The sequence below is a fragment of the Alosa pseudoharengus genome, unplaced genomic scaffold, assembly GCF_046254945.1.
Source record: "Alosa pseudoharengus isolate Yale_2024_CS ecotype anadromous, Long Island Sound unplaced genomic scaffold, YU_APseudo_1.1 YU_APseudo_1.1_scf_6, whole genome shotgun sequence".
Taxonomy (NCBI): domain Eukaryota; kingdom Metazoa; phylum Chordata; class Actinopteri; order Clupeiformes; family Clupeidae; genus Alosa; species Alosa pseudoharengus.
The window spans coordinates 43,278,683-43,303,838 of record NW_027468848.1 but is presented as its reverse complement, the minus strand read 5'-3'; the positions used below and the strand labels follow the sequence as shown (position 1 = coordinate 43,303,838).

Here is a 25,156-nt window from a genome sequence, read left to right as displayed (position 1 = left end):
AAATCGCGGAGATAACATTCGTTAGACAGGCAAAGCTGTCAGGAGCAACATGCATAAGAGCCATAATAATGTAAGAGGGTATAGCGGACACTCGCGGTCGCGGTTAACATTAGGCTATATTAAATTAATTCAACTGTGACATGAAATGTTTGCTCGATAACTTGAAATTCTTAGTGGGACATGCACAGACAAGTGGAATGCTGGACAGGTCGCTAGGTGTGCCGAAAAACGCGGACCGGATCTTGGGGGAAAAGCTGAAAAAGAAATGCAATGGATTACCTACGTTGGTGCGCTGGAAAACACGGACCGGAGTTTTGAAAACAAACTGGATCGGGAGTCCGGATCGGGATTTTCCCGTGCAGGCCGATCCCATATTGATATGCATTTTTTGCTAATATCGGCGGCCGATCCGATCCAAATATCGGATCGGGACATCCCTAATTTCAAAGTTGCAGGAGGGGCTTCAAGTTCTGTTGTGTTCTGTCTTTTTTTTAACGGAGTGTCTATTCGTACCCCTGGTACGAATAGCCTTGGTCACACAACTGGGCTATTCACACTCTGTTACATAACAACAAAAACATGTTACTCGCGTGCCCAAAAAACATGGCCGACATTCGTTTTTTCGTCAGCAGAAAGTGAAGAATTCTGAACGGTTTCAGGTCTAATATCTGTTCAAATTAAAGTTGAGATGGAAAAGTTGTGTTTTATTTTCATAATCTTTGTTCAGTGAACACATACAACCGTCAGTTTGTTAGCTAACAGAAATTTCGTGAATATGACGTTCAGGCCTATAAACTATAAGTTTACCTGCAAACCTCAACTTCTTGTTGAAACAGATAGTGCAGTGGTCACAGGCAAGGGCTGGTACGCGGGAGACCGGGGTTCGATTCCCGTGTCATGCGTTTTGGCGGAGTGAGTGTGCATGTGTACCAACGTCTCTGGAGAGAAGGCGCGCAATTTGAACAAGAAATCGGTTCTCAAACGTTAGTTTTGATTGCAACAATGAGCTAGTTCATGCACCAGGGTGTAAATAGCATGCAGTACTACAAACACCTGGGTACGAATAGCATCCACTTCTAACTGTACATTGATGCAAACAGCATACCTTATTCAGAGTGTATATTACACAGCTGAGCTATTCACACTCTGTTAAGTAACAACAAAAAAAAACATGTTGTTTGTTTTTAAAAAAATATATATATATTATTACATTGTGTGATCAATATGCCAGATTAAATGCACAGGGGTGCAAATAGCATACACTGATATTTGTACCAGACGAGGTACTAATAGAACACATTGCTGTGTGCACCGGGGTACGAATAGCATACATTGATATTTGTACCAGACGAGGTACTAATAGAACACATTGCTGTGTGCACCGGGGTACGAATAGCATACATTGATATTTGTACCAGACGGGGTACTAATAGGACACATTGCTGTGTGCACCGGGGTACAAATAGAATTCACTTCTTATTGCACCAGGGTACGAATAGCATACACTGCTAATTGTACCAGGGGTGCAAATAGCCTTACCCTTTTTTTAACTTGCTGCAGCTTAAAGCTCGAGGAGATAATGTTGCTGCAGTTGAACAGACTCCCTGGCATGCATTTGGACTTGACATTGTGGGTGTGGCTACATAATCGATTCAACCTTTGATTTCGAAGTTCAAGATCGAGATGTAAAGTGTAAAGGTCACCATTTATGTAAGTAATAAACCCTGAGTGGCTGTAGGTTACACTGATTATAGAACAGCTAAGGGGCATTGTTAGGCATGATGCGCTAGTGGAGTAGCACAGTAATACAGAATCTGACAGACGTTCAGAGCATAGCAACATTGTAGAATATGCCAATGATGTACAAAAAATATTGTTAATGGGAGGTTATACATTATTACGTTAAACTTATTTTTGCAGGACTTAATATTGTAATAATTTTCCAATATTGAAATAACTATTGCCAATCCTGCCATAGCAGGCAAGCACCCAATATGATTATGCCTATCATCATTGGGGGTCAAGCAGCGAGGCTGCTACATCATCTTATTACAGTGCATGACTTATTGGGGGCCTAGCATCGAAGCTGTGAAGGCACCCATTGAGTTACTAGCTTTTCCTATTAGACTTTGAGCTAAACTCGATACCATTAGTCAGGACACTGTCCCAATCACTCACAGCAATTTATATGCATATACATTGAACGCTCTAGCGCCACCACCAGTTCAATGTTGGGCATGCGTTCATGCGTGTGATCCTTGACTCTTTTGTCTGATTTTCACAATTGAGGTAGTGTCTGAATCCTTGGACCATCCCAAGTTCACCAACCCCTATCGTGTCACTTTCCGCCATATTGGACCTCCGCCATATTGGATTTAGTCCAAACTCTACGAAAAGTTTAAACAAATTTCTTCCAATTTTCACTTGAAGGAGATGATCTTCAGATCGAGCTGCACAAACTATACTTGTCAGATTTTTTAAATTCAAGTTTATTTGCCAGTGATAGCCAATCAAATATGGCGACAAAGCCGCCAAACAGGAAGTGGGCTAACATCTCGGTGATGATTTGAGTTAACATAACACAATTCGATACCCTTAGTCAGGACACTGTCCCAATCACTCACAGCAATTTTTATGTGTATACATTGAACACTCTAGCGCAGCGGTGGGTGAACTGCAGCCCACGGGCCGGATCCGGCCCGCCAAGCACTTTAATCCGGCCCGCCGAGCATTTCATTTGGTTATCAGGCTGCTCGCTATTTTTTTCCTGCGATAGACAACATTGGTTATCTTTACTGCAAACTGCTTTTCACTCTTTCACTCTTAGTTTACAATGTTGATGTCAAAACATCATGTTACATAACAGATGATAGGCCTACTCTTGAACGTTATGCTACTCCATTTAATTGGGAAAGCGGCTGAGTGCTCACGAGAGGGAGAGAGAGTGAAAGGTTCCAGCTGACTTGTCATTGTTGATAATTGATAGAAACTTTTAAAATTAAATCATGAAGGCAACAGTAGTTCCCACTACAGACCATTTATAAATTGTGAGAGGGTACAGCAGTAGCTATAGTAGAGCAGAGCTGGCAGAAGATCATTGAGAACTAAACGTGAATCGTTCTTAAAGCGACAGTACACAATTTATAAATTTGTTAAACAGCATCAAATTAGCAGTATTTTCTTTTAAACAATTAATATTTTAAAACAAAATTACTTTTGATACTAAATGATAGGCTATAAAAATGTATTTTTTTGTGTGTGTTGGGGGGCCTTGGCTACAATGGGTCCCATTTAGAAGTGGCCACTTCATTCGCCCTTTCCGTGATTCACGCAGCTGCGTGAAATGTATTACAACTTTTCGTCACAAGGTGGCAGCTTAAGTCTGCTGTAGCACTGCCGGTAAACAGAGCAGAGCATGACTTGCATTTTGCAACCGTGAGGTCCATAGTAGGCGCCCGACAGAAATATTGTTTCCTTTTGCGAGTGAGATATCCACGCTCTGGCGTTCCCTCTGCGACATGTTCGCCCCCCAGTTTCAGAACTATTATTATAGTTATGACAAAACCTTGACTGTTAACAAACTAGATCCTAATAGAAAGCTGTTAGCTTTCCTAAGCTATATAAGGTGTAAGCTAGGCCTATTACACAACACAAATTGTCACTAGGCTATGCTGGTGACCCACCTGTGGGTCGCTACACAGTCTTTATATACTGTAACAATATATAGTACCACTAATTACTTATTGACATTAACCATTTTGATTTTCAGTAATACTAACCCACTCTACATCTCTCTTTCTTTCCCCTTACTGTACCTCACTTGTGAGGTATATCATCGCCAGTCATCAACTATCCATGTGTTGGCCCTCCTCTCACCCATCTCACCTGAAGTCCCATCCTCGACTGCCCTATTGTCCCCCTATCTGGATTCCTGGCCCGTACAGCCTAGCGACCCACCACCTGCCTATGACAATTCTGCCCGGATTCCTGGCTTGTCTGCCGACCCACCACATGCCCCTTGACAACTCCCTTCCCCTGGACAAATCCAACGCTGGACTATTTCAACTTTCTGTCACTAAATCAGGATTAATGAATTATCAAACCAGATACGTAATCACCCCACCTCTTGTAACTTTCAGCTCAAGTGCTTTTTAACACCATGTCTTATTCTCTACACCTGACTATCATATGCATTTGTCATGTATACAGACCTTACTGTCCTGTATTGACCCTAGGCAGATGGGTCAGGCCCTTGAGTCGTGGATCTGCTCGAGGTTTCTTCCTATATGTATCTCCAATTCTAGGGAGTTTTTCCTCGCCCCTGTTACCCATGGGCCTCTCTCTCTCTTTCTTTTCTTCCTTTCTTTCCTTTTTCTCTGATTACCTACATTCTGTAAAGCGCCATGATACATGTGTAATGTTTTGGCGCTCTATAAGCACAATAAAAAATACTCTTTGGGAACCAATGGCTTACAGTATCAATCACACTGCTGGTTACAATGCCTCTGAATGCAGTCCGCTGCTCTGTTTACCGGCAATGCTATAGCAGACTTAAGCTGCCACCTCGTGTTGAAAAGTTGTAATACATTTCACACAGCTGCGTGAATCACGGAAAGCGCGAATGAAGTGGCCACTACTAAACGGGACCCACTGTATATTCTTGTCCCAATTATAGTGTTAATTTTGTCACCTATTTTTAATTTAGTCTTAGTCTTGTGACAAAATGTCCTTTTTAGTCTTTGTCATATTTAGTCATTCAAATATAATTTTTATTAGTCAAGTTTTAGTCAACTAAAAGTCTCGTCATTTTAGTCTAGTCTTAGTCAAAAGAAAACTAAAGCTATCTTAGTCTTAGTCAGTTTTAGTCAAAACATTTTAGTCTTTTTTATAACAAATTATTTCTGATTACCATTTCAGTCAAATAGTGTTTCACACATCTCAATTTTCTAACAATATTGTGTATCCACAGGGCTACTCGTCTGTTATAATTACTTATTCTGATTTTTTGTCAGTCAGTATGTTTACATGCATAGGTAAGTCGAGCTACAGTTATAGCTCGGCTGGGATTTGGCCATAGACAGTAAACGTTTTGACTGGACCACCATCTTCATAAGACCAGTGTTTCACAAAGTGTGGTCCTGGGACCACTGGTGGTCCGCAAGCTATCCCAAGTGGTCCACGAGCAGACGTGGTAAAATATAATATAGATGAGTTGTTTGCAATATTGAACAAACTTGTATGTAAATTCAAACTGTTCTACAACACTGTCTATGTCAGATATGCCAGTTTAAATCATATGAATCCTCTGACACAATTAAGCAAAGTGCAAAGACAATAAGCAAGGTGGTTCAGTGAGGCTAATATACTGCTAGGTCTATTTTTTTATTTTATTTTTTAGCTAGGTGGTCCGTGCGTTTCTTTTTTATTGATTAGTTAAGTGGTCCTTCATCTGAAAAAGTTTGAGAAACACTGTTTAGAGCCAAGTATGAATGTTTTACTCCGCCACGCTAGATGGCGATATGCGCTCAAACGCAACACAAACTCTCCATCTTAGCTAACTTGCTAGCGAACTTTCCATATTAGCTTACTTGCTAGCAAATTTTGCATCATCAGTGTAACTAGTTAAATAGTTGACATTACTTGCTGAAAATTTTCGTATGGACATTCTGGAGGATGTTAATTTGTATATGTATGAGAGAAGCTTCAACTTCTGGGTATGTAGCATTGTGGCATAAAGCCTAGGTAGTTACCTTGCTAACTCTGGCAGAAATCTCCGGTGTTCTTGTTCCATGTAGTTTTGTGCTGCTGCCACAGGGTTGCAGCAACAGCACATAGACTACCCAGATAGCAAAGGAGAGTTGAATCAACGTTGATTGCTGGTCAGATTGGTCGGTTTCCGTCAGACGACTGGAATTCAACGGTGAATCAACGATATGAATGGTTGATTTCGCAACCGTCGTAGAGCGTCGAAAGCATTTCGTTGAATCAACATTGTTTTATCAACGTCATTCAACGTTGTTAAAAAGACATTGAAATTGTGTTGAATTATAGTTGTAACTTCAACACGTGGATGATAGCGAAACAGCGTTCAAGCAGACGATTTATAAACAATCTTTGGTTCAAGTCTGCACAAGCGACGACAACGGATTCTGGCAACTGGATTAGTGGACCTAAAGTGTACTTAACGCACGCACATCACCTGTGTATAGTTTTTCCCAGATCTATTGTTTATCTCGGCTTCACTGAAAATGAGGGCTACCCTCAATGCACATCCGAGAATAATTAAAGGTTGAATGAATGAATAAAGAGGCAATATTGCAACAAAACGACAGCACAACCTCAAATTCACACATTGAATGATCAAATTACTGAATGTCTGCTTTACTGTCAGGAATGTCAACTTGCTAGTATAGCCTACCTACTTGAACAGCCTACATCTGTAGCTGACTGAATCAAGATATAATTGAAATGATGGGGATGGTTACATACTTTAGAATGGACTTTAAAATGAATGCCATTACAACCATTACACTATTCATAAATGCATTGAGAGAATGAGACATATACGAGAAAAACTAGGCCAAGATAGAGGGGAGGGGGGGAATGGCACACGACTTAAGGGTTGACAGGTTGTGGATGGAGAAAGAGCACCATGCATTGCAAAATAAACTAACTTGTAGTGTTTGAGGCAAGAAAATGGACTCAGTGACAGTTTCTTAATAACATTTTATTGCATATACTCTTAACAAATCTCAGCATAAATAACACAAATTCTTCAAGGCCAAAGAGTATGAGTGTCCATCCTTTTGAAGACACTGCAACTTCTGACTAGAAACAAACCTCAGTGAAAGGCTACAAGAGAATATTCACCTTTTAAGAACATCACAATAAAGTTTTATTTATTGTAGTAAGGTAAGTGTACCCATTAAGCCCACCAAAAGTTCACATATTTAAGTTCACCATTTAAGCCCATATGTGTTCCAAATAAGCCCACAACCATATTTATTTACACAAATATAAAAATGTATTTTTCTTCAGGTAGTAAACACATATTATTCAGTAACATGTTATACACAATTCATTTTTTTTGAACTTGCATTTGATGTTTGGCTTGTAATAATGGACCACCACAAACATGACTAAGTAGGCCGAAGACTAAACACAGGACTGCAATAAAAAGCTATCAAACCTCAAAATTTCATTATTCCTATTGAAACACATGAAATGGGCTTAATTGGAACACACTGACTACCAGGGATATAAAGTTAAATATGCTCTCACTAAATGAAACAAATGTATACAGAAGTGCCTGTAACCTCAATATGCTTTTAAAATTTGCCATCATAGTTATTCCTCTTTTGCCAAACTTCCTGAATTAACAAGGAATTCTTATTCAAAGTTAGCTTACGCTAGCTGGAAAAAAGGCATTTTTTGAAAATGTTTCACCCATCCAAAACCTTATTTGTGTTTTAATTTGAAGATTTATGTAAAATCAATCAGAAAAACATTTAATGTGTATACTCAACATGTTTAATCCTTAAGCAGTGTATCTATCAGTAGGGCTACATGTATTGACTAATGATAAGCTCACTACTCTAACTAGCAAAACTCATCTTTCCATATAAATAGTAAAAAATTACAAAGAACTACCTGGTTATACAGGGAAAAAAATCAATAATCTCCCACTTTACATAATATGAACATACTTACTAAGCCAGTGGCTGAAAATAGTTTAAAAGATGGGTATCTGAGGGGTTCAAAAACAGTTTTGAAAGTTTTGAAGCGACTTTATCTGAGCCTCCTTGAGACTGCACGTAAGCGAGCTTCATTTAATATTGACAAATGTGATTGACTGAAATGTGAATGATAAAAATTGACATAATTAAGAAATTGTATAATTGGACAAAATAATGAATAGCATTCGACAGGCCCCTCTTAAAAAAAAACAACAACAAAAAAACCAAACAATTGACTTCAAAGTTGCAAATGGGCTTAAATGGTGCCTGGTCTTAATGCTTACCTTAATACACAGAATACCTTCACTTTAGCATGAATAGATACATATTTCAGTACTACATATGTTTGGATCTTATCCAAATAACACTGTGTTATTAATATTCTGTGACTGTCTATAAAAGGCTATTTTTACTGTAATACATGTCATCACTGAAGATTTCTTAATATGGTGTTAAAATATCGTCACACCCCTACCTGACAGTCTATTAGACTATACGTTTCCCCTCCTACTCAAGCCACAGTAGAAGTCTAAATTTACAAGAAAAAAAATGTAGAGGTGGGTTTATAGTCATTCCCTCTAACTCTTACTGCCCTTACAGTTGTAAGCCGTACCATTTTTTTTTTTTTCAGAAGGGTCCCGCAGTATTGTCTCTGCCAGGTCAAACCCTTCCGTGTCACTCAGGGGAAACTTTATAGCACATGGTCCTTCTGACTCTCTGTTCCCCATCTCTCTTCTCAGAGCCCTGACCTCCTGTGATAACTTTGCAATCTCTCCCCTCATCTCCTGAATTGTTTTGTATTCTGTGACTGTCTACAAAAGGCTATCTTTACTGTAATACAGGTCATCACTAGCCTGGTCCTACCAGACTCTCGTACATTTCGTAATGTACAGAGAGTCTGGACTTTTTCCATTGCCAAGCGTTAACTTCCTTGAAGACGAGTACTCTGTTGAAGTTTAAAACTATTGGATCTGCCCAGAGCCACTTTGGATCTGCCTAACCAATCGCTAACGTTTGGTCGTGACGTATGTCTGGCTCAAACTAGCGCACGACCTCAACGTCATCATTCTCAGCTACTCCCTCTGTTCGTTGATTGGACCTGCAGATTTTCTGCCGGAGAAAACCCGCAAATACACCTCAAACCCAGACCTCGTACTGAAGGGAAATGCAAATTGAGCGGAAGTACGTAGGAGGGCAGAGCCAGGCTAGGTCATCACTGAAGATTTCTTAAAATAGTGTTAAAATATCGTTACACCCCTACCTGACAGTCATGAGTACCTTGGTGATTTGGTGCCAGACTTGAAACGGCTATTAGACTATATGTTTCCCCACCTACTCAAGCCAGTAGAAGTCTAATGTCAAAACATGATTTAGAAAAAAAAAATGTAATCATGCATTCATCTCCAGTAGTTGATTACTGCAATGGGCTTTTCCATTTGGTGTCTCTGGGCTGAGTCCTCGTCTGCTTCGTTGGCTTCGTTGGCTTCATGTTCTAAGTCCTTGGGCTTTTCAGTGAAAAGAGAAACATACAATCAGTAACCTTGTGTTTTACCATTTACAATTCAATGGAAACTATGCAGGTTTGGCAATTTCTTCGCCAGTTTCGCTTTTCGTTTACGCTTGTTTTACACTTGCAGGTTTCTCTACAGAGCTTCCCCTACAGCTTTAGCATGTATATTTTATAACATTCCTCAAACCGGTCAGTCTGCCTTTTCATGAGCATGATCACGAGCCTGGAGACTTTCTGTTTGTCAGTGCCACCGACCTGGCATTGACACTTGCTGAAGTCGTTCGTTGCTTCTAGCGCCACAGTGGTTAAAAATGGTACGGTACACAATAGGGGTGTCTGAAATCGCTAAACATTAAAATGTTCCTACTAGTGGAAATAGGAGTTGACTTGTATTCGAGGAATTTTTTAATAGCAAATCACAAATATATATCACAGGGTACCCCCAGGATTTTGAATCTGAAATGTAAGACTTTAAGACTTTTTTAAGACCACTGTATATGAAATTCAAGACCAACGTCGCACCTCTCCTGGCATGCATATGAATGAAATAACAGAAAATTCTGTTCTTGTACAACATTAAGTAAATCGAATGGGTTTGGTTACTACTAGTAAGAGTAGAGATGCAAATGTGAGGGAGACTAAGTAAAAACGGCAATATTTCATACATGTCCAGTATTTAATCCGCACTCTCAAAAGTAACTTTTTGACAATGACATGTTGTTGTTTTTTTCAGTATACAAAGAGTAGTAAAAAAAGCTGAACAATAACCTATCTATATAAGGCTAGGCCATGAAAATGTGATGGGAGTCAGTAGTACAAACATAGCCCTGTGCCACCATTATTTCAAGCAATATTTCAAAGACAATCATTTAAATTAACTCTATAGGCCTACAGAATTAGACTATGAAAATGTGGAGCAGAATATGTCAGTAGTTAATCAACATTCACAAAGAAACCTATTTTGAGAATTAAGGCTATGTGTTTGCTTTAACTTTATACAAAAGACTGTGATTGGTCAACTCGCCCAGTGTGTTCAACCCGAAATAAGTCAAATAACCATTCCAATGACTCCAGAGCTGATCATTTAAGGCAAATTAGGCTAAAAGATAGAAAGTCAGAAAGGTATGTGACTCACCTGAAGATCTGAGCAACAGCTGAACCATGTCATCATACAGGATAAGTGTGGTGGGCTTCTGAAGAAGGTACAGGCTGAGAGAGCGAGAGAGAAAAAAGACAGACAAAATTATTTGTTAGAATAATACTACTACAGCACTAAACCAGATTATTATAGTCATTCATAGACTGTATTATTGATTAGAAAAAAAGGGCAAACGCTAAGAATCCACAGGTCATAGCATTAAGCAGTAAGCCCACAGTTTACACTGTTACGTCATTAGGCACGACGTGCAAGCGTGTCCTAAACCCCCCCTTAGCTCCTTCACATCTAGATTCAGCTACTCTCACCTTGGAGCTCTGAAATTCAGAAATCTCCTACACGCTCGTGGAAGTCTTGATAAGCAGAGACCTCTATAGCATATCTTAAGCTACTCTCACCTTGGAGCTCTCAGAAACAGAGTCTCCCAGTGTAACCTCTTGCCTATCCACTCAGAACAGAGGGTTCTTCTTGTAAAATTCCACATCAGAAATTAACATATAGACACTATACATACGAAAAGAGCATGGGCCTCCACAGGGTATCTCTTATCAACAACAAAGGTGGTGGGAGTGTTTTTCATCAGAACACAAACCATTTTCTCCCAGACCACAGAAAAACCATATACACTTAATATACAATTCTCCAACTTAGACCCTCTTACTTCTCACAGTGAAACATTCAAAATGATACCAAACACAGATACATTATCATTTGACAGCTGACAGCTACATTCTTCACTGAAGAGGAGTTCAACAGAGTTGTGGGGAGGGGAATAGGGCACGCCTGACATGGTGCCAAGTATTCTGCCAAGTAGCCTTCAGATAGCATACATATTATGCCATAGTTAGACAGCTTATTGCAAGACTCAGCCAAACACATACACACACGCAAATTACTACGCCACCTCTGAAACCTCTAAGAGTTGAGGACCCAATGCACTGACACACAAAACAGTCCATCATAACAGCATACCTCACTCGTCTCTCACACTGTCTTTCTATCTATCTCTCTTTGCAAAACTCATTTAATGACTGAATTTATGAGTTACAAAACAAACCAACCAGGAAATTTCAAGTACACCTACATACCTACAAGAATGACGACAGACTGAAAGATGCCAGTTTGGACCCAGAGATTCCATACAACGTGTAAGTACTCATGCAAGTTCATGTATGCCATTATTTAAAGGCTGCTGTGAGCTAATTATAGCAGCTTAGAGCTAATGCTGCAACGGGGAAAGAGCAACTGGTATCATTACTCGATGCCAGAGTGTCTTGCAGAGACAATTCAAATTATGCTCTCGCGAGAACTCTGAATTTCCAGGGTAGCAATGGCTAATCGTTTCATACAATTAATGAGTTTCAACAATCTCACATTCTGACTTTTTCTAGTTGATTGTATATCCATGCGGACCAATCAGTGTTATAATATGTTATAGGATTCATGACATATGTTGCTGACATGTAATGCACGAACCGTCGCGTGCTTGTCAACCAGCCGTCCCTGACGACCGTCAATCTGTGCAGATGTTGGCGGTTTACAGAGAGACAAGACAGCGAGAGATAGAGAGATAGATTTGATAGATAGTTTGACATTTAAATAATATTTTTTTCAGATATAGTATAGTTTAGTTTATAGTTTCGATAGATAGATACATAGATAGTTAGATAGATAACTTACATTTTTAGATATTTATCTTTTATTCACCTTTTACGTGTTTGTTCGTTTTGTTCGTTTGTATAGTTTTTATAATATTTGCTTATCTGTTAGAATAGTTTAGTTTAGTTAAATATATATTGTGGATAAGCTTAGAGTAGGTAGTAGGATTAGTTTAATTAGATTTGATTCGTCTTGAAGACCTGAAAGGTGAGTGACGGTGGCGATAACCGAGGCTAGCAAACTTGGCGCTAGCTAGCAGCTGACGTTAACGTTAGCAGTTCAAGTGGACCGTCCTTTCCTGCGCGAGCACTCTGTATTGGTTAATGAATGTTAAATTATTGTTGACATCGACTTTACCCAACGGTATCCAATAGAACATGACATGTAGATAAATGTCATGAAAAACGGTTGTTCTTTTTAACCTTCATCGTAACCACAGCGCGTCTAGAATCACAAAAGTCAACAGTCGCAATCTGTTGCAAGTAACAGCGGAATCCCATAAACTTCATCACCACGAAGACTAGCTTCTAGCTGCTAGCACTACCCAGAATTATCAGAAATGGGTTGAAACAAAACAAAGTGGCGGCCAACCACATTCAAGCAGCTGCTGCCTTCCGATTGTTACTGCTTATACATTAACGTTAATGTAAATTCAAACGGCTATCAGGGGGCCAACTGGCTATCGGAATCAGCCCCATGGACATGTCAACAATCTATCGATGTTAATGTCTTAACTAACGTTAACCAGTAAATAGAAGTACTTACCTCAGGTATATCCAAGTCAATCAGCTTCCGTTAAGTTAGTCATGGTCTTTAGCTGCATCAACCTGATAAACACAGATGATTAACTTTAGCCTTAGGCCATAAACCTTAAAATGAAAAACGTATCAACCAAAATGATCAAACTCTTAATATTTAGTAAGCTAGCTAGCTAACCACGGCACAAATAAATATTAGCTAATACTGAATGTGGTCTCTAAGCACATTCATGCTAACATTACCAGTTCAATCAAGGATTACCCAACCGGCTAACAATATCTAACGTTAGCCATATGCAAGCTATGGTGACATTAAGTTTAACCAACAATGCCGATTTCTAAAAACAAAAATACATTTAAAAACTTAACGCTGTACTCTTACCTGCACAATCGGTGAACATAATTCGTCGAGTGTAGTCAAATAATATATATATTTTCTGTGAACTTGGTCTTGAAAAACGCCACATGGCAGCCTACCCATAGACATAACACATTGCTATTATGTCTATGAGCCTACCTCTGTAAAATTACCGTGGGAATGAGTGTGTGGCGGCAAATCTGAAGAATGCGAATTCCAGATGTGACGTATGCACAAAAATTGACCAATTACAAATCATCTAATATACTACACCCAATCAGAGAAAGCTAAATCAGTTGTCGTTAGTGCAATGAAGCAAGTGCTGGTTTTACATTACAAAACTCCATGCCACACAGGGCACCAAACCAAGTTTAACCCCTGGAGTTTAAATCCCCCCCTGGATTTTTGAAAAACTGTTCCAAACACACATCTCAATCTCTGCGAGTTTTTGTCTTAGAAACACATAAGTGACACCATTAGAAACTTCTAGTTTTCAAATATATATATATATACATTAAAAAAAAAGATGTATTGTTTCGTAAATACAATAAAAGAAAATCCAAGGATTTTCAGTCCTCTAGCCTGCAGCAGGCCCATTCAACTAAATTTGCATTTGAAAGAAGTGGCTCTTCTGACTTTTTTCCAATTTGTAGCAAAACGACATAACATTTTTGAATGTTCTTCTTACTTTTATGTAACCAACACCTTTGTTTTCAAGGTTCAAACTTCAAAAGTCTTGGTTATATAATTATAGTAAAAACGTATTACATTAAATCCACTTTACTCTCATATCATTATTGTAGAGGTCTTCTACAATATAACCATATGTGGCACTTTTGCAAAGATGTTTTTAGTTACATGAAAAAGTTAAAACTTAAACTTAACCCGGACCTCCGATTGTTAATGCACTTTGTTTGTCTATGCCCCCACATGACAAAAAATATGTATGATGGACTTTCCAAACTCAAAGCTGAAGATTTCGGAAGTAAATTTCCTATTGAAATATACTGAATTAATTACATAAGTAAATTATGTATTAGGCGAAAAAAAAAGAAGAAAAGTACGCCTAATACATTCTAGTCTGTACCATGACCAAAATTGATCTAACATAACATGAGACCCTCCTGTCCTATGCTTCCCTTACATAATACATTGGGTACTGCTAAATTGATTGCATGGTTATTGTAGGGGGTTCACGTTATACACAACAAAGACAAACCATTGAAAATAATGGGTTTCATAGTGCAGCGCTGCATATCAAAACATATTTTTTTTCAAGGGCCACTGCCATTACAGCAAACTGTTATAATACATATCCATAATTAGAGGGAAGAGATGTGCCATAGACTCTGGCTCCAAAATAATGTTTTTATTTATGACAACATTTCGGCATGAGGCCTACATTCATCGTATAACATTCTCTCAGTCAATGGCATTTTTTAACTGGCTTTTCTCTCCCATTACAGACACTTTGGAGGTCAACTGCCTGACATCAATAGTGGTAGGCATGTCGTCTCTTTGGTCCAAGAGACGCAAAATTGCACAACTGACAGAACACATAGAGCAGGACATTGTTCGACAGTATGAACAAACTGTCAGTTCCCAAAATCACATGGAACCTGACCATGTTTACATGGAACCTGACCATGCTGGGAATGATTCTGTTGGACCAGATTGGGAAGGGTTAGATCAGGTGTCCATGACTTGTCCTGCTAGCCCAACAGTCTCTGACACATCCGATCATTGTGCTGATAATGACAGTACAGACTCGACTGACTCCGATGACACAGACTCTGACTGCATGCTCATCCATCAACTTAAAGACTGGGCAGTACGATTTGCAGTGTCTCACGTTGCACTGTGTGCCCTTCTGTCCATCCTGCGAGTGTTTCATGGGAACCTCCCACAAGATGGGAGGACATTACTAGGGACTCAGACCCAGGTAGCCACTAAGAAAATTTGTAATGGAGAATACTTTCATTTTGGCCTGGCAAACTCCATAAAAAAAAAATTAGAGAGCCTAACAGTATCAAGTGCCCTGCAAAAGATAAAATTACAGTTAAACATTGATGGCCTCCCACTTTTTAGAAGTACAAAAACCCAAATTTGGCCCATACTGTGTCTAATTGACTGTGACTACACCAAAAACCCATTCGTGGTAGGATTGTTCTCAGGAATGAGCAAGCCGGGAAGCGTATTTGAGTACCTTGGTGATTTGGTGCAAGACTTAACGCAGGTTTTAAGGTCTGGTATTGAGCACAAAGGGCAAGTGTTACATGTAGTGGTGTCAGCCTTTGTGTGCGATGCCCCAGCCAGGGCATTTGTCAAAAACATTAAAGCACACAATGGCTATTCGGGGTGCGACAAGTGCGCTCAGAGCGGCGAATGGCACAACAAGATGACATACCCTGACAGTCATGCCAAGCTCAGAACGGATACAGATTTCAGGGAAATGGCTGACGAGGAGCACCACTTGCAGCAGCGACTTGGCCCTTTGACTGGCATAGTAAATATGGTCTCTGCCTTTCCACTAGACTATATGCATCTCTGTTGCCTGGGAGTCATGAAAAAGCTGCTTCAATTTTGGTTGAGGGGAAAAAATCTAGCCACAAGACTACCTCACAGGAAAGTTGCAGACATTTCTAAAAAGTTAGTATACTTAAGACCCCACACCCCCTCCGAATTTTCACGCAAACCACGGGAGTTATCTGACCTAGACCGCTGGAAGGCGACAGAATTAAGGCAATTCATGATTTATACGGGTCCTGTGGTGCTCCGAAATTGTATGCCAGATGGCGTTTATGATAACTTTATGCTATTCTCCGTTGGCATGTTTTTGTTGCTGACCCCATGTTTGCCAGAGGAGAGACTTCAATTTGCACAAGAGGTCCTTCTAGGCTTTGTGAAACATTTTGAAGAGTTGTATGGTAGACAAGAACTAGTCTTTTCAGTTCACCAGGTTGTCCATCTAACCAATGAATATAGACAGTTTGGGTGTCTCGACAACATCTCAGCCTTTCCTTTTGAAAATTGCTTAGGCAAATTAAAAAAAATGGTGCGCAAACCAAATCAGCCACTACAGCAAGTAGTAAAAAGACTGTCAGAGGTTCCAGTGTCAGTCACACCTTTTCCCACTGACTCAGTTACCCTGCATAAAAGACATCACAGTGGTCCATTGCTTCCAAATTTCAGAACAGCAGAGCAATTCAGAAAGGCTTCAATGCAGGAGGTCACCATTTCCACAGACCTGGGGGACAACTGTGTACAGATCAACAGTGACATAGTTATTGTAAAAAACATAATTAGAGAAAACAATATAATCTTTATCGTATATAATAAATTCAGTACATTGGGCACTTACTTCGATTATCCCTGTCAATCCTCATACCTTGGATGCTACAAGGTATCAAACCTGCAGAGCAACTACAGAGTTTGTGAGATATCACAGATTGCCAGAAAGTGTGCCCTTTATGAGGATGGAGATGCTCTCATAGCAATTCCTCTTGTCCACTGTTCTATTTAGAGATGTACCCCCTATAAAAAAAATAAAAATAAAAAAAATAAACAAACAAAAAACAAACAAACACAGATAGGTGAATGCAAACAGATTAGTAAAACTGCAGAGGTAGAATTCTGGGTAGTTAGAGTGCCTCAGCTGGACCCTGTCCTTCCATCAGAGTACTGTTTGTTTCTTTGCTTTTTTATTTTAGTTTTTTGTGTTTGAAGGTAACTCTGGGGAGGGGGCATGTTTGAGTGCAGCAATCTGTTGCCTTCTGCCTCAACATTTGCCTCGAGCCCGGCAAGCCTTCGAAGACTAGCCAGGCCCAGTGTATATAGGTTCCATACTTCCAAGATATATATATATATATAAATAAAAAAAAAATGTTGAGAAATAATCTAATTTCACTATCCATACTGTTTGCAATTCACTGCTAATCTGTTCTGACTTGACTTGACTTGACTGACTTTGACCTGCATGCTATCCACAGTCTAAAATAATAAAAAAAAAAAACCCTACCTTAACAGTACTGACTGACCATGGAGCATCATTGGAAGGTTGTGGAGTTTGCGGACAAAGGGACAGCAATTGTCCCACATTCCTGGGAGGGTTTGGGCAAATGTGCCTGGCCCCCTCGTGATGCGACCAAGGCGGCAAGACAGCGCACACTGCCCGCCTTAGACTGGCAGATCTTTCAGGATGTCCGTTGCCTTGCCATTTGTGGTGAGTAAATATCTGAAAAACAGAGACCTGTGGCTTACCAATTGTACTTCCTATAATTAATATTCAAATTGTAATTCTTCATCCTGTTTTTGACCTCAATTCAAATTCAAGAACTGTCATTTTCAATTCAATTGTGAATTTTGCACAAGCAGAATGTCTTATTTGCATGTTGTGTCTCTACAATTGTGTTTCAGACACCTATGAGAAGGCTCGGCAATGCCTGAAAAAAACAACCGACCCGGACTGTGCAACATCTGATATAGATACAGAAACGGAAACTGTGTATCCGAAAAAAAGAAAACTGAAGTAAGTTATAATGGCAGGTAATGTTTTTCCAGACTCAGTGATGACATAATTTGGAGCAATGATGTTAAACATGTCTGTCTTTAACAGGCCTAATCGCAAATACAGTCCAAACCTGTATGAGGAGGATCGAGAAGCATTTGAGAAGCGGCCGCAAATTATATCTCCTGGTAACTACATTAAAACTAATGGCCATGCAGTACAATCTTTTAACGGTCCAATCATAACGGGAACATGTCTGTCTTCTGCCCTACAAAGTTTGGGCAGGCGAGGAATAATAATTTTCACGATATTAATGCCCAAACATAGCCTCCAAGATTAGGCATTTCTGAGAGTGAAAATTATACAAAAATCAAGGGTGAACATTTTTGGAAAACATTGGAATTTCATAAAAAAAAAATAAAAAAAATACTTTACAGGTCTTGGTTTTTGGACCTAAATATTAGGTAGACAAACTTTGAACGAAATCTGACAGAGTGCAGCATCCGTTTTCTTGGATTTTGTCTGATTTAACACGGAATGATCCATTAACCCTTAGAACCCGATTGACGCAAAGTGCGTCAAAAAACACACCCTTTCTTCTCTGTTACATTGCTCCGGAACGGTTCATCGCAGCGAGATGAAACCTTTATTGCACGACAGAGCAGAAGTGGGGCTTTCCAACGAGACTACACACTTGTCTGTACGATCAAGTATGAAAATTAAAAAAAATCATGAAATTAAATCAAATTGCATCATATTTACAGTCTATACTTCTCTGCATTCACCTGCACACACATTACTCTAGTTTGAATTACTCGCGAACCCGTGATCGCATCGATATGGCAAGCATATCAGATGAAAGAGGGGGCACAGGGCTATCCATTGGTACCATGTTTATCGATCCTTCTGGCTTATAAAACCAGACTAAGTGACTGCAAAATAATAACGTCATGTACACAAACCAACGCTGCACACTCATTACTCTCGTTTGAATTACTCGCGGACCCGTGATCGCATAGATATGCCACGCATGTCAGATGAAAGAGGAGACTCAGAGCTATCATTTGATACCAAGTACATCCTTCTGGGTTATAAAACAGACGAAGTGACAGCAAAATAATAACTTCATATAGCTGGACTTACCCCACGTTTTTGTCTGTTCTTGTGGCAAAGCATGTTTATAATCCAATGCTATCATGTGTTTCTCTATGGCAAAGCATGTTCATATTCCGGTTTTGAGATCCTAGCAAATTCCTGCATGGCATCCAATTCAAGGCTCACATTGCATCCCAATTTCAACAAATAAACACCTTTTTTGCCTTTACTTTGTTCATGGCAATGCAGTAAAGAGTTGAGAATTATTATGACTGCATACACACAGGCACGCAGGCTAACACGCAACCTCGGGTCAAGTCAGGTCAGATCAGTTCGTGTCACAGATATGGAGCGCAGAAAGGTCATTTTTCATCACTAAATAAAAAATGGCATTTATTTCCGTAAATCACACAGCAAATATTTCTGTAAATTGCTCAGCCCCAGAGTATCCCTCCAACATGGCAATTATATTGCCCGATTCAGGACAGTCTGCCCTACACACACATGAAATGCATGTAGAGCTGTGAGCTTGCTGTGGGCAGATACATGTCGAAATATAAGAATTTTTATAATACACTTTTTATATTTTAATTCTTTAAAAATCAAAATAAAATCAATGCTAGTATTAATACATGAAATGATGGCAGATCTGAATAGCCTAAACTCTCCTGAAAAAAACAATATATAATATATGTGTGTGGCACTTACAATGACCAGAATAAATCCTTATGAATAAAGGTAGTGAAAATGCCCTAAAAACAGCTTAGGGTTCTAAGGGTTAACTACTTGTTTACAGATGTTCGCAACAGCTACAGGGCAGCGGCAGATGTGCTGAACTGGGAAGAGGATGGTAAGAGTCCTACATACACTATATTGCCAAAAGTATTGGGTCACCTGCCTTGTCTCCCACATGCACTTAAGTGACATTCCATTCTTAATCCGTAGGGTTTAATATGACGTCGGTCCACCCTTTGCAGCTATAACCGCTTTAACTCTTCTGGGAAGGCTTTCCACAAGGTTTAGGAGTGTGTTTATGGGAATTTGTGACCGCTCTTCCAGAAGCGCATTTGTGAGGTCACACACTGATGTTGGATGAGATGACTGGCTCAGGACTCTGTGCAGGCCAGTCAAGTTCATCCACACCAAACTCTGTCATCCATGTCTATGGACCTTACTTTGTGCATTGGTGCACACTGATGTTGGAACAGGAAGACTGAGAGCCAGTCTCTTCGCCCAACATCAGTGTGTGACCTCACAAATGCACTTCTGGAAGAATTGTCAAAAATTCCCTTAAACACACTCCTAAATCTTGTGGAAAGCCTTCCCAGAAAAGTTGAAGCTGTTAAAGCTGCAAACGGTGGACCGACATCATATTAAACCCTATGGATAAAGAATGGGATATCACTTAAGTTCATGTGGGAGTCAAGGCAGGTGACTCAATACTTTTGCCAATATAGTGTATATATAGATATATATATTATGTATAATGACTTTAACCCAATCCCACTGGTGTAACTTATTAACTGACATGGCATTTCAATGTTTTAGACACTCCTCGTGCAACCAACACAATGCTAGGTAAGTCAGGGTGAAAAATGTGCACAGATTATAAACTGTGATATGGGTTTGTAACTTTAACCCAATCCTTCTGGTATAACCTGTTGACTGACAAGACATTTCAATGTTTTAGACTCACCTCATCCAAGTCACACAGTGCTGGGTAAGTCAGAAAAAAAAAAAAAGAAAAAAAAACAGATTATAAACTGTGATGTGGGTTTATAACTTTAAACAATCCCCATTGTTTTAACTTATTAACGGACATGGCATTTCAATGTTTTAGACACTCCTCGTGCAACCAACATGATGTTAGGTAAGTCAGGGTGAAAATGAGCACAGATTATAAACTGTGATATGGGTTTATGACTTTAACCCAATCCCACTGGTGTAACCTGTTGACTGACATGACATTTTAATGTTTTAGACTTACCTCGTCCAAGCCACACGGTGCTGGGTAAGTCAGGGAGAAAAATGAACACAGATTATAAACGGTGATGTGGGTTTATAACTTTAAACAAGCCCCATTGTTTTAACTTATTAACTGACATGGCATTTCAATGTTTTAGACACTCCTCGTGCAACCAACATGATGTTAGGTAAGTCAGGGTGAAAAATGAGCACAGATTATAAACTGTGATATGGGTTTATAACTTTAACCCAATCCCACTGGTGTAACCTGTTGACTGACATGACATTTTAATGTTTTAGACTTACCTCGTCCAAGCCGCACGGTGCTGGGTAAATCAGGGAGAAAAATGAACACAGATTATAAACTGTGACGTGGGTTTATAACTTTAAACAAGCCCCATTGTTTTAACTTACTAACTGACATGGCATTTCAATGTTTTAGACCCTCCCCGTGCAAACTACATGACGCTAGGTAAGGCATGGAGAAAAATAAAATCAGATTATAAACTGTGACAAAAAAGGTAGTAAAAGGTAGTAAATTCATCTCTATGATTCCTACATATACCCTGGGTTTGTAACTTTAACCCAATCCTTCTGGTATAACCTGTTGACTGACCAGACATTTCAATGTTTTAGACTCACCTCATCCAAGCCACACAGTGCTGGGTAAGTCAGGGGAAAAAACACAGATTATAAACTGTGATATGGGTTTATAACTTTAAACAAGCCCCATTGTTTTAACTTATTAACTGACATGGCATTTCAATGTTTTAGACACTCCTCGTGCACACAACATGATGCTAGGTAAGTCAGGAAAAGAAATGAGCACAGATTGTATTACTGTGATATGGGTTTATAACTTTAACCCAATCTTTAACCCAACTTGTTAACTGAAATTTCAATGTTTTAGACACACCTCAACCAGGCCAGATATTGAGGGGTAAGTCAAGGAGAAAAGTAAGCAACTATATGTGATCAGTGTGAAAGTAACATAACACTAGAGTCAAATAAGAACATTTTAATTTATGCAAAGTCTGACTGTACTTACAGATATAGGCATTACAAAGGTCCTGGGGATGCTGGCCCAGGTCCTACATGAGAACAAAGACATGAGGGGCGAGATAGCAAAGCTATCACAGGAGGTCAGGGCTCTGAGAAGAGAGATGGGGAACAGAGAGTCAGAAGGACCATGTTCTATAAAGTTTCCCCTGAGTGACACGGAAGGGTTTGACCTGGCAGAGACAATCCTGCGGGACCCTTCTGAAAAAAAAAAAATGGTACGGCTTACAACTGTAAGGGCAGTAAGAGTTAGTTAGAGGGAATGACTATAAACCCACCTCGTCTTGGCTCTCTATTTTTCAGCAGGCAATATCTTCTGCTATCCTTGGATTGTATAATTGAAGGGAAAAAACATAGAAAGCCATGATTGATAACAGATTGATTGTGAAACAAGCTGATCAACTAATCCCTATTTTTGTGTACCGTTTTGTGTTGTTAGGTGTCTTTCTTTGCCCTCGTGGGCGGCCACATGGCTGAGAATGTCACAAGGAGAATGCTGTGCCAGGCTATGACCAACAGCCTGGCCAGCCAATTCAATTGGGCTGGCAAAGGCCAGAAAAGAGCCTTTAAAGATACCGTTCTACATGATGTCATGTTTGGTAAGTTGAAAAGTTGGCTGTGCCATTAAGGAACAAGTGATTGAATACTCTAAACTGTATATTTTCACAATACTTTGTTTGCACAATTATGTGTTATACAGTACAGGCCAAAAGTTTGGACACACCTTCTCATTCAATGCATTTTCTTTATTTTCATGAGTATTTACATTGTAGATTCTCACTGAAAGCATCAAAACTATGAATGAACACATATGGAATTATGTACTTAACAAAAAAGTGTGAAATAACTGAAAACATGTCTGTATTTTAGATTCCTCAAAGTAGCCACCCTTTGCTTTTTTGATAGCGCTGCAAACCCTTGGTGTTCTCTCAATGGGCTTCATGAGGTAGTCACCTGAAATGGTTTTCACTTCACATGTATGCCTTGTCAGGGTTAATTAGTGGATTTTTTTCCCTTATTAATGGGGTTGGGACCATCAGTTGTGTTGTGCAGAAGTCAGGTTGATACACAGCCGACAGCCCTATTGGACAACTGTTAGAATTCATATTATGGCAAGAACCAATCAGCTAAGTAAAGAGAAACGAGTGACCATCATTACTTTAACAAATGAAGGTCAGTCACCGGACCTGAACCCGAGATGGTTTGGGGTGAGCTGGACCGCAGAGTGACGGCAAAAGGGCCAATAAGTGCTAAGCATCTCTGGGAACTCCTTCAAGACTGTTGGAAAACCATTTCAGGTGACTACCTCTTGAAGCTCATCAAGAGAATGCCAAGAGTGTGCAAAGCAGTAATCAGAGCAAAGGGTGGCTACTTTGAAGAAACTAGAATATAAGACATGTGTTCATTAATAGTTTTGATGAATCTACAATGTAAATAGTCATGAAAATAAAGGAAACACATTGAATGAGAAGGTGTGTCCAAACATTTGGCCTGTACTGTAGGTGAACCAAGTGTATGGCTAAAAGCATAGGCCCTAGATGTAATTTGATATGAATGAACTAATTCATTATTGAAGACAGTTATGGCAAAGCATGTCAACACAATGGCAACTTCCTGAGCACATTCTAGACACTTTCTATACATAACAGAAGGGGGGTGGGGGTGGTAGTGTAGTGGCTAAGGGACTGGGCTAGCATGCAGTAGCCAAAAAAGTGGTGGCATGTATTCTGTAATCTGTAGTGAAATACATTTTAAAAGCAACCTTTCCAACACTGCATAAAGCAATGCATTTTGAATTATACTACATGCGTGCGTCCATACTTAACTTTCACTTAACTTTCGTATAATGTTATACAATGTTTTTGTAGCCTATGTATGGCTACGTACAATGAAGTATAGATATTTACCTGATGTTTGATGTCCTTTGCTTTGCTCGGTTTCAGCGGCACTCCAGAAACAGCTTCCCGGAAGCACAGTATTGGTTTTCGGGGAGACGGTCAAAAAGTGGCTAAAATACGCTCCCGAGAGGGAAGGAGGTGTCCCCAGGAAATAGACGCGTAAGTAGGCTATTGAGTCATTAATCAGCTGGACAATTTTGTCGATTTGTTTTATGTGATGCGGTGTATTCATTGGGCTCTGTATCTGTTTCTGTATTACAGACAACAAGATTGACGACGAGATTGAAGAAAGGAAAACAATAAATAAATATTATTTGATCCTCACAACTGTGTTATCATTAGCCAACAAGCTAAACATCACCAATCAGTTGTAACAACCTTACCCTGTTGTAGTAGGCCTGATAAAACACATGTTGGGTAATCCATCCTAATTGCGTTTAGCATGGTGTAATGGTCGATATGGCATTAATTTAAAGTCCATTTAGATGTAGGTTATTATCCTTATAGCATACAGGACGTGCATTTGTCTCCTACAAACGTTATGTAGCAAAATGATCCTGTCAGAAGGCGGTAGAGAGAGGATAGTCATGGTGTATGGTAAGAGTGCTAGTCTGCTATCCTGTTGTAGATAAAACAGGATGTTCTAGAATCTAGACCAAAATAATAATAATAAGCCTAATAATAAAAATAGTTGAATAAAGGTTGAACTGGGGTCGATACACCGTCATCTCTTGTCACGTTCTCAACGTTGATTCGACGCAGAACGGTATGTGCAAATTTTCGTTGATTCGACGTTAGACATCAACGTTTATTCGACGTGATTATGTTGAACAGCTGACGGTGATTCAATGTTGATTCAACGTCCTTTTGCTATCTGGGTAGCCTACAGGAAAGCTGCTGCGCGTGAACCATGAACTCATTCGGAATATTTTGAAAAGGTAACAGCTATTCTGTCTTCTCATTTTGTAGACGAAAATGAAGAGAGATTTTATCTTAGTTTTTATTTCATGCAAAACATTTTAGTCTCGTCTTTTTTCGTCAACAAAAATGCATGTTAAGATAGTCTTAGTCAGTGTTTCAGGACATTAGTGCAGTCTCGTCATCGTCTTGTCTTAGTCATGGAAAAAAAGGTTGTTGATGAACATTTTTCCTCTCGTCTCGTCTGACGAAATTAACACTAGCTCCAAACTGACAGTGTTCCGCCAATTCATACAATGTCCTAATCTCTGCCGTTTCTCCAGGATGCTGGCACCGTTGGTAGAAACATCCACGCTCATGTATGACATTGCGTCGTGGAATAAAGTACTCGTCAAACTTTTTCATTACCTCCTCAAAGTCTTCCTTATCATCTTCCTCTCCAAACTCAAATTAACTGAATATCTTTTCAGCTTCACTGCCCATTGCGTAAATAAGCGCACTCACTAGGATCTCTCCATCCTCTTGGCTAAGTTTCGT

At 39.5% G+C, this 25,156-nt stretch overlaps 2 protein-coding genes and 2 long non-coding RNA genes across 10 annotated transcripts in view; 2 read left to right on the top strand and 2 right to left on the bottom strand.

Annotated features, from left to right (window-relative positions):
• wscd2 (WSC domain containing 2) overlaps positions 1 to 25,156 on the bottom strand; it is a 242,732-nt gene that overhangs the window by 44,168 nt on the left and 173,408 nt on the right. The window lies entirely within an intron of this gene.
• LOC143106923 (uncharacterized) lies at positions 6,707 to 23,799 on the bottom strand. Of its 4 annotated transcripts, none has more exons than XR_012983741.1 (13): positions 23,711 to 23,799; positions 22,082 to 22,127; positions 21,793 to 21,895; positions 21,387 to 21,406; positions 21,051 to 21,070; positions 20,767 to 20,786; positions 20,476 to 20,495; positions 17,196 to 17,411; positions 16,539 to 16,711; positions 13,202 to 16,435; positions 12,827 to 12,888; positions 10,382 to 10,455; positions 6,707 to 9,241 (listed from the first exon to the last, which is right to left on the bottom strand). It is a non-coding gene; the product is annotated as an uncharacterized LOC143106923 (long non-coding RNA). The 4 variants fall into 4 exon arrangements; XR_012983742.1 differs by lacking the exon at positions 23,711 to 23,799 and having other exon boundaries at positions 13,202 to 15,215; positions 16,303 to 16,435; positions 22,082 to 22,249; XR_012983743.1 differs by lacking the exon at positions 23,711 to 23,799 and having other exon boundaries at positions 13,202 to 15,215; positions 16,325 to 16,435; positions 22,082 to 22,249.
• LOC143106924 (uncharacterized) lies at positions 10,464 to 18,324 on the top strand. 2 transcript variants are annotated; one of them, XR_012983744.1, is made up of 5 exons: positions 10,464 to 11,550; positions 14,644 to 14,678; positions 17,204 to 17,399; positions 17,594 to 17,705; positions 17,793 to 18,324. It is a non-coding gene; the product is annotated as an uncharacterized LOC143106924 (long non-coding RNA). The 2 variants fall into 2 exon arrangements; XR_012983745.1 differs by having other exon boundaries at positions 11,494 to 12,268.
• On the top strand, positions 19,463 to 24,028 carry LOC143106921 (uncharacterized). 3 transcript variants are annotated; one of them, XM_076271415.1, is made up of 15 exons: positions 19,463 to 19,629; positions 20,328 to 20,357; positions 20,470 to 20,499; positions 20,620 to 20,649; positions 20,761 to 20,790; positions 20,903 to 20,932; positions 21,045 to 21,074; positions 21,187 to 21,216; positions 21,381 to 21,410; positions 21,519 to 21,548; positions 21,655 to 21,684; positions 21,795 to 22,021; positions 22,243 to 22,402; positions 23,747 to 23,860; positions 23,963 to 24,028. In XM_076271415.1, exons 2-14 carry the CDS (start codon positions 20,351 to 20,353, stop codon positions 23,854 to 23,856), a joined length of 774 nt encoding a protein of 257 aa, XP_076127530.1. In that variant the 5' UTR covers positions 19,463 to 19,629; positions 20,328 to 20,350; the 3' UTR covers positions 23,857 to 23,860; positions 23,963 to 24,028. The 3 variants fall into 3 exon arrangements, with proteins under 3 accessions (XP_076127530.1, XP_076127529.1, XP_076127531.1); XM_076271414.1 differs by having other exon boundaries at positions 23,747 to 24,028; XM_076271416.1 differs by lacking the exon at positions 21,045 to 21,074 and having other exon boundaries at positions 23,747 to 24,028.